Source organism: Triticum dicoccoides, chromosome 1B (genome assembly GCF_002162155.2).
Source record: "Triticum dicoccoides isolate Atlit2015 ecotype Zavitan chromosome 1B, WEW_v2.0, whole genome shotgun sequence".
Classification (NCBI taxonomy): Eukaryota; Viridiplantae; Streptophyta; class Magnoliopsida; order Poales; family Poaceae; genus Triticum; species Triticum dicoccoides.
The window spans coordinates 687564958-687576092 of NC_041381.1; the positions used below are offsets into that span (position 1 = coordinate 687564958).

The 11135-nt window shown below is 46.8% G+C and overlaps 1 protein-coding gene across 1 annotated transcript; it reads left to right on the forward strand.

The window, feature by feature from the left end:
- Positions 1-862: 862 nt before the first annotated feature.
- LOC119312717 (GATA transcription factor 15-like) lies at positions 863-2495 on the forward strand. The gene is made up of 2 exons (XM_037588475.1): positions 863-1934; positions 2022-2495. The coding sequence occupies exons 1-2, from the start codon at positions 1545-1547 to the stop codon at positions 2283-2285; spliced, it is 654 nt and encodes a 217-aa protein (XP_037444372.1). The 5' UTR covers positions 863-1544; the 3' UTR covers positions 2286-2495.
- The last annotated feature ends 8640 nt before the right edge of the window (positions 2496-11135 follow it).

Here is an 11135-nt window from a genome sequence, read left to right on the forward strand (position 1 = left end):
CTTTGTGTGATCCGATTTTCTTAAGATCGACATGGTATGAGGGCTACGTTATCATCTTGTATCATTCAACTGCATACTTGGTTTGGTAATTGTTTTATATATAAAACGGAACGAAAGCCTGTCTCGACGCCATGAACCTAAAATATATCGTTATGGCATACTGTGTAGTATTATATTTTCTGCTAATCAAATGGAAGACCGAAAACTAATGCCCAATTTAAATCGTCATCCGGAGAGAGTAACGGATTTTTGCCGGTGAAACGCAACTGTGGCACTAGAAGCAGTACTCTGTACCAACGTGTCGATCGGTGAAGCCGAGGCGGCGCCGGGACACACGAGAGCGAGATGGGAATACGCAATTATTCCGTGTTCCGTCGCGCACGCCCCTCGACGCGACCGGTCCAGCGGGCGGTGGTACGCGCTCCTGTGCCACGGCAACGATCTCCTCGTGACCCGCGCTGGGCTGGGCTGGGCGGCGACGCGATTCGCATGGGAGACTGTTCCATCCCACCGCACCCCGTCACATGGCTCGCTGCCTAGCTTTTGACCGCGCCCGGGCCAAGCAAGCAACGGGGCCATCAGCCATGGCAGCCATGGCTGGCAGTGAGTGAGATGTTGCTACTGTCAAGATACTACTAGTACTCCGGGCTGTCAGTGAGTACGAGTAGCTAGCTAAGCCCGGGCTGTCAGTGTCAGGGAGGCCTGCGTCGCCACCTCTGGCATGCATGCGTACCTTTGGCTGGCGGGATCTCCGGTATACTGTTATGATGTCAAAGGCCAGCGCCGGAACGGTCACTCGCCGTCGCTCTATATGACACCCTGGCCGAGCCGGCAGGCAGTTTCCCAACCGGGCAGCATCTTTGCTTTGCCTCCTCCGTGATCGCCCATTTGATTCCTGAGGCGACGTGCGTGCTTGCATGGGCTCGCTCGCTGTAGCTCCGGGATAAGCGCGGCAGATCGTCGGCCTCTGCCCCTCTGCTCCGAGCAGTCACCCATCCATCCAGCCTCCCGTCGTCCGGCCGCCCAAGCCGAGCCAAGACTGCCATCCACAGGAGCAGAGCGGCAGGGCGCAGCCAGCCAGTCCAACCGCGCACTCATTGGCCGCCCTGCTCCGCCGGTCTTGGCTTGCCTCTGTAGCCGTGCACAATCTTTTGTTCCATTGCATGGAGCATGCATCCTAGCGTAGCCTAGCTAGTGGCGACGCATGTATGCGACCGAGGCGGCTGCTGTTCAAAGCAAAGCAAACCAGCGCCTCGATTACTACCACTCCAGCAAGCAAAGCAAAGCAAAGCACCAGATGAGATGGATGGATGGATGCAAATCTAAAATCAAGTTTTGCGCATCTCGGGCACCCTATAAATCCTAGCTGCCGCGGCCTACCTCCAGTAGCTCACCACCAGCTTCACTCTGCTCTGCTCGCAGCAAGCCAGCTAGCTCCTCGCCTCCTCCTCGACACGCTGCTAGCAGCTTCTCTTCTCTTCTCTCTAAATAACAGAGCGCCCGCCCAAGCTAGGTGGCACTAGAACGTCGCAAGCTCCGGCGCTATGGCCACCTCCACCTTCTCGCTCTTCTTCCCGCCGCTGCCCAGCAGCAAAGGCCAGTGGCCGTCGGTGGAGGAGGCTGCCTACTCGTACGACGACCACAGCACCGTCACCACCCTCTCTCCCTCCTCCCCGGCCTCCTCTGCTTCCTCGGGCTCACTCGTGGACTGCACGCTCTCCCTCGGCACGCCCTCCTCGCGCTGCCCAGAGCCGGACCGCAGGCCGCCGCCGCAGGCGTACCAGTCCGTGTCCGCCGCGGCCGACCCCTGCTACTACCACCAGCAGCAGGGCAGGGGCGGCGCCGCCGGCCACGAGCAGCTCCTGGACCGCCGCTGCGCCAACTGCGGCACCGCGTCCACGCCGCTCTGGAGGAACGGCCCTCGCGGACCCAAGGTACGAATGCACCCTCGCGCATTGTCTACTTTGTCGCCGCGTTCTTGCATTCCATTGATCTCTCGTTGTCTTGTGGCATTGTCCCAGTCGCTGTGCAACGCCTGCGGCATAAGGTTCAAGAAGGAGGAGCGCCGCGCGGCGGAGACCAATGCCGGCGGCGGGTGCGGCTACGTCGCGCAGCGGGCACCCATGTCGGCCCCTCGCGCCGTGCCGTACGCGGAGGAGGCGCCGCTTCCTTACGCCGGCGCCGTCGACGCGCCGTTCCTGGCGTGGCGGCTGAACGGCGTCCCGCCGGCCCCGGCGTTCTCGGCGTGGCCCGACAGGCAGCACGGCGTGTACCAGTACAACTAGCCTAGTACTAGTGGGTAGTACGTGTAGGTACGTGTTAGGGCATGGAACGCGGTTGGTGGGCGCTGCAACGTTTTTTTGGGGATTTTGTTGGGGACGTACGGTTGCACGCGGCCGGTGGGATATGCATGTGCAGTAGTGCTCTAGTACTGTATTTTGTCTGACATTATCGTTGAGCAAGCCTGCTAAACATATGAATTATGAACTAGTGCATGTCTTGTTTCTCATGTTTCAGTTGCACCCTTGTGTACCATCGATCGATGCGCCTGGGCTATGAATTTCGTCCCACAATATAACTGACAACTTTTAAGTCCGAAGCTGACAACGGCGACGCGAGCTCTGGAGGCGTTGTTTTGGCCCTGATCTTGTGCTTGGGGAAACTTGTGGTCTGACCTGCAGACTAGGCGCGGTGCCATGTCGTCGCTTCCTCCTTGGAGGTATTGTGTTCATGCTCGAGGAACTCCGATGGTGCGGCGTGAGTCGGTATCGGCTACTACTTTGGGCGTGAGCCTTTGGGGCGCAATGTACATCATCGTCGGCGCTCTTTCTTGACGACGCCTTATCTAGGTTTGCCCAGGCCCTGCCATGCACTTGCCAAATTTCTCTTGACACGATGGATAGGGGTATGTTGGTCTGTATTTTCCTCGGGTCTTCTAATATCGTAGAGGTCTTTGACGTTGGGTGTGGCGCTGGTTTGGTTGCTGTATGGTTTGCCTTCATATTGTAAAGGTCTTTGACATTGGTTGTGACGCTGGTTGGTTGATCTATGGTTTGCTTCATTGTCATTGGCATGAGGTTGGTCTAGATGTTGCTTGTCTTGTGGTATGATGTGGTGTGTGGTTGCTAATTCTAGTGTTAGCGTTGTAACGGCCGAAAGGCGTCTCTTCTCTAATGCAATGATACACATGCTTATGCCCTTTCTAGGAATTCACAAGTTTTAACTATTTTTTTTGAGAGGGCAAATGGGTTTTATTCATAACCGTAGGAGTACAATCAAGTAGGAAGTGCCTCGATATATGGTAGTTCTCTCGGTAGCCATACCGCACTACGATTGTACATCGCTAGTCAATTTGCTATGCTATTTTGTCCCCGTCTTATCTGGAATAAACTCCATTTTTTCAAACAACGGTAGAATCTCCGCTACTAGGCGACCATACACGGGGCAAGACAAGCCATTTTAGATAATATCGTCAATGCCTCAAGGAGTCCGACTCGACCATGACCATCCCTACCGATTGCTACTCCCTACTTGTTATCAAAATGGATAAAAAAAATATGAACTAAAATACGTCTAGATACTGATAGATCCATGGGATCGTGTAGGGTAGGATTTCCGGAAAACTTACCCTCTGTTGGTCCAGACGAGCTTGAGCCAAAGACCATGTCAGAGCTGTAGTGGCCGGTGATGGCTGAGAGATGGCGGTGGCGGAGCTTCCCGCCGCTGTCAGCTCCGCCTCGATCAGTAGGCAGGGCAGGTGGGGTGCGAACCATTCTTGGCGTACTGCACTCGTGGCCCCCACCTCCCTTATATGGAGCTGCGCGACAGGGGCCTGCAATCCAGTTGAGTTGAGTGTCCCCGATCAGGACTGAGTCAAGGGTCCAGTTGGCCGTTGGGCCAACTAAGAGGAGATCAACACTAACATTCTCCTCCTTGATCTCACCTTATACTTTTAACTTCACACTTTGACGTAACTCTTTTGACTTTCTCTTGATTTGCTCTTGGTCCTTGTCTCAGTGCAGATCAATACGAGGGCGTGCCTCGTCATAACAGTTATTAGCTACCGTCAGATTAACAGCCACAATGCATCTTTCTGTATTGAAACAAGACCTTAACCTTTCTTTGGGCCCTTTAGTAATCCAAAAATCATAGACCTCCCATAATTCTCATGTCGACTGCATGTTCTCTTAACACGCTGGGTGGTAGGCCTTTGATAAGCGGATCTGTAAGCATCTGTTTGGTACTTACACCGTTAGTGCTATCATATGATTCTAGATTTTCTCCTTCGCAACATATAACTCTTTGTCAATGTGTTTGGCAGTACACCTGACATGTTGACGTAGAAGATAAAATACTTGGATGATATATTGCTGCTGCATATCATCATCAATTCCGGGTAAGGTTTTCTTTAACCATTTAGCCTGTCCTGTAGCCTCATATCATGCTATACTTTGCGGTATACATAACTCATGACACCGCAACTATTTTGCTTTTGGAGCTTTTCCACAATAAAACTCCAAAGGTACGATTGTTTAGCTACTAGTGTGGGCTTCACTAAACATCCCGCCAAAACTTAGTTCTTTTACTCACAACCTTTTGAGAGTATGTGTCCCTTTCTTATTTAGCATGAGGCTTACAATACTTTGTAAGATTGCAAAACGTTCTTTAATTCCATTCCAGTGATCTATTGATGGACCGGACTTCTGCCAAAAATTTCCTGGATAATTGAGCTATGTCAGGGTAAATAGCACTGATTTTGCTTCCAATAGCTGAAGCACATGGAACCTCTTTCTTTTGATCGATCTCATATTGGTTCCTGGAATACTTAATATTCCCAAACTATTACCCATGACTATAAGACAGGCGTAAGCTTACTCGCATGCATACTATATCTCATTAGAATCCTTTTCTAAGTATGCTTTTTGCGATAATCCTAATACCCGTCTTCTTTTATCCCAGTGAATTTCGATTCTTTGAGCGAATAGACCTTCACTGAGATTACTATGATCATGACTTGATGTCATGAATAATCTTCTTTTTCTTCAACAGTAGATTGAACATCACTACTAGTAAGTAGTACATTATCTACACGTCGAAGGCGGGAAAAGTATTTCCCATCTTTGAACTTTGCAAATATTCAATTTTTCATCCTGACCTTCCTTAAAACCCAAAACTTCTCTTCGTCCTCTTTAATCTTTAGATGCCACTGTTCAGTGGCGTGCTTTGATCCATAAATGGATTTCTTCATGTGGCATCCCACATTTTTCCTTTCTTTTCACAACAAAACCCTTGGGTTGTGTTTTGTAAGGGTTTTCTCATACAAATCTCCGTTTGGGAGATGTTGTTTCTACATCCAACTGATGCAATTTCAAAATATTAGTATTCCACTAATGCCATTGTGATTCTAAGATAAGCCTTTTTCCACAAGTCGCGCTTAGTGGCTTTTCATATTCCCTCTAGAGCCACATTTTAATCTTGTAGACCCATTACAGCCTACTGTTTTGGCTCCGTTGGGAACTTATTCTTTGTTCCAAAACGAGTAGGAATTTCTAGGTCTCATGACGTCTTCCGTGGTTCTTGCCATTTCGATGAATGAGCGCCTCTGATGGCTTCACCAAAAGAGGCGGAATCACTTTATTTTCTATCTGGGGTTGTTTCTATTTTTCATTGCCAAGAGACGGTTGATACTACAGAGTCCTGAGTAACAAGAATTCCCTTGACTTTATTTTCTTTTGAAGAGTTAACGACAGGTGTTGAACATCTGTTGTCATCTCAACTTCTGTCGTTCATACAACGCTGACACAATTGTTGTGCTTGAATCATTCGAAGTGAACATATGGTCCCACTTCTCTTCAAGCTTTAGTTCTCAACATACTTTACTCCCCAGATTATCCCATCTATTGTAAAGATGGTATATTTACTAGCTTTTGTTTGGATTTATTTGATTTGGGGTATCAATGATATGAGTGATGTACTCCTTTTTCGATCATATTCTTCTTTAATAGATCATTCTTACTTTAAACATACATTGTATGCATCGTATTCAATTTTGAGGAGAATTTCTTATCTTCCTAATCTCCCCCCCCCCTCGAAATATGGCACAAACTACTTTGCTGCCATAATTTCGAAACTATCTGTAACACTTGTGAACGAGGAGTCATTTATTACTTGGTGTGGTCACATGATCAAGTCATGCAAGAACAATGGGAGTACTATTTCCTCATTCCCCTCAAGAACTCATCAGAGTTCTTTATTCTGTTGCACTTTCAAGAACTCATCAGAGTTCTTGATATTGGTACACTTTTGCAAGTTATGCTTGCAATCTTGACTTTTGTTCGTATACAACTTTATTTTGTCCTTCGGCTCTTTCGAAGTCACTGTCCAGCATGACACTATGGAAATGCATGGGATTTGTTTGGATAGCTTTAAAAGCTCCCCCAGACTTCTTCACTTTTATGTGATACTGAAGTAGTACATGAGTCATCGCAAAAACTTTCTTTCCCATGCAAAGTTATGAATGACACAAGTGCCAAAACTTTTCTGACATGCGGTATTAAACTTTAAATGCATCGTTAACAATCAATGCACCGATAACGCACATTTTAATTCAACGTTGGTCAAATTGAACATGCGTTTATTTATTTCAATCACTATTGAAGGACAATATGTTGATTACCTTTAGTCATAATGACTTAAAACATGCACTTATACTTTATTTTTCCGATTAAATTTTCTCGTTGGTTCCAATTTAATCAGAAAAAAAACTGAAACATCATGAAAACTTTAGAGAGAGAGAAATGATAACTCATTTCCGGAACATATTCGTTCCCTTTTCTCTTTTATCGTACCGAGAAAAAAAATCAGAATGACGCTCAATTTTTCTTTCTGAACATCAGCATTGCAGCCGAGTAAGTACTAAAACTTTAACTGTAGCATTGATGGAAATCAACCGTTGTTTGCAAAATTTCTCTCTTCCAGGGAAAATATTGTGTTTTAATTTAACATTGGTCAAAATTAAAACATACAATATTCTTGTACTTTGAATCCCTAGATCACCGTTGGGCAGAAACAGGATTTCCGAATATCATATAATAATGTTGTCATCATCAGCTATGATCATTAAACGACAACATAATAATTAATTTTAAAATTCTCTTCTTTGAGAATTTCTCATCTTTGTGGATTTAACTATAAGAACAAACTAATGCTCAACTTTTCTTTCACTTAAAATAGTGGAAGCCTTTATGAACTTTAAGCTTAAAAGTTGTTTCCCCACACAGGGAAAAACTCATATGTACTCATCATAATTAAATCAACTTTAGATCATGAAAAAAAACCATACTATTCAGAAGCATTTGTGTTACTTTTGTAATCTCTAAACAAATATCTCGTTGGTTCAATTTGAGTAGAGTTCAATAATTCATCAAAAATATGCTTCTGAAAGAATAGACTTTGACTGACAAGGTGTAGTTTGTGCATGCGGCCCAGCTGCAAAATTGACCCATGGTCAATATGCACCCGCCCGCATAGGCCTTTACTGCTTATGCAATTAAAACTATATCACTGTTGGACAAAAATAGAAATAAATGCACCTTTCGTTTCAATAATAAAACATGATCATGTTATAACAACGTTGGTCATAAAAATAACATAATCATATTCATTTTAATAATCACTTTAATGTGCTCCTTAAATTTAATTCTATCTAAACTTTTATTTTCTTTATAAAAGAGCACTACTAATAATTTACGCAGCGGAAAAACATGAATATAAAATTCATGAACCTTTTATTATTTACAGAAACTTTTCTTTTACCAAGTAAAAAAAATCATGAACTTTATTATTTTCTCTCTAAAATTCATGAAGATTTCTTTTTCTAAAAAAATTCTATTCTTATTTTCAGAAACTTTTTCTATTTACTTTTTTTCTTTTCTATTTTCTAAACAGAATTTTCATTGGAAAATTTTGCATAGAAAAGCTATTGTAAATCTGCTCGAAAAAACTGGACAAAAAACTATTAAAAAAACAAAAAGGAAAAACTGCAGCACAGCCGGCCTCGGCCCAGCTAGGGCGGCTGCGCCCGCGGCTGCTGGCCTTGGCCCAGCGCGCGTTGGCGCCAGGCTGGCGGCCTCGGTCCAGCGGCCTGCTACTGCTCTGTGGCCCAACCTGGCCCATTGCTTGGCTAGGTATTGCCGTGTGGCCGTTGGATGGAATCCGACGGTCCAGCGCGTGTATCGGGTGAACAAAAATGACCTGCCGAGCGAGGAGGAAACACTAACCCATTCTTTCTCCCCCTCGCCTCCGATCTCGTTGCACACCTCTCTCGTCCGCAGCGGCGGTGCTGCCGGTCGCCGGTGAGGGCGTCGCATGCTACCGCGGCGCGCGGAGCTCTTCTCCCTTTCCGTCGGCCTTTCCTCCCTTCCTCCATGTTCTATCTCCTGTCCGCGCGAGAGATAACAGAGAGGTGCGGCTCTCTCTGGCCGCTCGGCTACCGCGCCGCGCCGGTCGCCGGCGAGGGCGTCAGGCCACCGTGGTGCGCGAGCCGAGCTGGCCCTTTTCCCTTCCCTTTCTCTTTTTTTGTTCTTTAGATAGAGAGAGACAGATACAAGGTCAAGCCCTCCTCTGCTCCCCTTGTGTTCGACGAACGACGAAGATCTGTGGCACCGTCGCCTCCTCTTCGCCGGTGACGCGTTTCCCGTAGCGGAAGGGCGCCGCCGTCGAACGGCGTGGCTGCGGTGCCCCCTTTGCCCTTTGCAGGGTTGTTCTTCGTCCGAACGGCTCGGCTTGCCGATGCCCGTTCGGATCGAGAGGAACCGGCGCAGCCTTATGGCGGCGCACTTTGCCGGCGAGCACTAGGCCCTCTCCGGTGAACTCTTTTCTTTTCTGTTCTAGGGTTCATGGGGAAGGCTTTGTTTGGTTTGATCCAAAGAATCCTGCACCCATCTGGCTGATACCATTGATAGATCTATGGGATCATGTAGGGTAGGATTTCCGGCAAATATACCCTCTGTTGGTCCAGACGAGCTTGAGCCAGAGACCATGCCAGAGCTGTAGTGGTCGGTGATGGCTGAGAGATGGAGGTGGCAAAGCTTCCCGCTGCTGTCAGCTCCGCCTCGATCAGTAGGCAGGGCAGGTGGGGTGCGAACCATTCTTGGCGTACTGCACTCGTGGCCCCCACCTCCCTTATATGGAGCTGCGCGACAGGGGCCCGCAACCCAGTCGAGTTGAGTGTCCCCGGTCAGGACTGAGTCAAGGGTTCAGTTGGCCGTTGGGCCAACTAAGAGGAGATCAACACTAACAGATACATCCCTTTTATCCATTTTGATGACAAGTATTTTCGGACGGATGGAGTAGATGGCAAGAGCCATCCTTTGCATCAATGCGCGAATCTCCGCGTCGAGAGCATTATTGTAGTTATAGACAAACCGATATGCAACAAAGATCACACTTTCATCATGCCTCCGAAGCACCATAAGAGCCACAACAATATCGTCCTGCTCGAGGAATAAGCCATCGATCAAAAGGGCAACATGGTCTGCCGGTGGCGACCACGGTTTGCTGGGCTAGGTATTTTGGCCTCATGTCTACGTACATAGTCGAACAGTAGCATCTTTCCTTTGATCATCTCATCCGTGCTATAGAAGCATGAGTGTATCAGTGATTTTGTGTCCCTATGAAGGGACTTGACTATCTCCTTTTCATGTAACATATCCACACGGGGCTGCCGCATACGCTAAATAAGCATGATAATCATGTCTCGCACATTTTCCCGGCACCCCGCCTTGACATTCAGTAACTAATCCTTACCAATGTCAATCAAGAGAGACTTCTTAGGGAGCGGCCAAATAGACCTCATTCACTCCCATAGAAGGAGAACATGTCCACAAGCCACACTAGCATGAAAGCTCTGTTGTACGTTGTCACCACACAGGGAGCAAGTACCACGTGTTGATAGGTGTCTATATGACTTGGTTTGGTTCGTGGCAAGAGTTTGACTAACTTTATATTAAAAAATATAAACATTCACAATATGAAATCAATATTATCAAATGCACCATGAAACGTATTTTCATACTATATAGTTTTAGTATTGTAGATGTTCATATTTTTTTATATAAATTTGGTCAAACTTTGTGTAGTTTGACTTTGACCAAATCTTATATGCGGGGTAAAAAGAAACGGAAGGAGTACCTACAACCGCCTTCCATGCCGTAATTTTCAATTTTTTTTACGTACCGTCGAATTCTATATGCAGTGCCAGGCTGGACGTTCTCCCTCAAGGTGGCAGCTCGTCGCCCCCCCCAGCAAATGATTCATCATGCTTGCTTGTGACTAACCGGTGGGCACTCTTCACCGTAAAACGTGCGCTCTTCTTCAGGAACCGAGCAAAAAAGTCTTGCCGGTTACGCTGGGAAATACATATATTCACAATCTCTTGCACATCCATCGGCCAGAAGAGATCATCCAGACGTTACATGTTCCAAGCCCCGTGTTCATCGAGGAATCCACAACCCAGTTATAACGGCAATTTCACTTCGGCGTTATAGCCAGAAATCTAGTGGCCTTGGGATCCATGGGTTGTGCCAGGTTCTAATGAGAGACCCGTCACCCACTCTCCAAATAAGTCCCTGCTTGACAAGTTCCAGTCCATGCTCAATTCCCCTCCAAACAGCCGATGCATTGCTGTAACAAACTGTATCCAACATATCCCCATGCGGGTAGTACTAACATGTAGTAGCGGTGCACATAAGCTCTCAGGGGCATCTATTGGCCTCCAAGCTTGCTTTGCTAGTAATGCTTGGTTAAAGGCTCTCATATCTCTGAACCCGGTACCAACTTTAGATTTTGGTAACATCCAACTCAACCACGCCATATTCTTTTTCATTTCTCCACCCCCACTAGTAATGACGCATCATACAAGTCAAATCATCAAAAACCAATGCCGGGAGACGGAAATCACTCATACATAGGTGGAGATAGGCTGAGGAACGGATTTGATTAACAACTCCTTACTGCCAGAAGACATGTAATGTTTGCTTCAGTCAACTAATCTTTTTCTCAGAATCACTTGCATTATCTCAAACCTCCCCTTATGCATTCTCCCTTCTGCACCGGAAGCCCCAAATATTTGGGTT

Coding starts and splice junctions, on each gene's coding strand:
- LOC119312717 (XM_037588475.1), top strand. CDS start 1,545: ATGGCCACCTCCACCTTCTCGCTCTTCTTCCCGCCGCTGCCCAGCAGC. Junction 1,935..2,021: donor ACGGCCCTCGCGGACCCAAG/GTACGAATGCAC, acceptor GCATTGTCCCAG/TCGCTGTGCAACGCCTGCGG.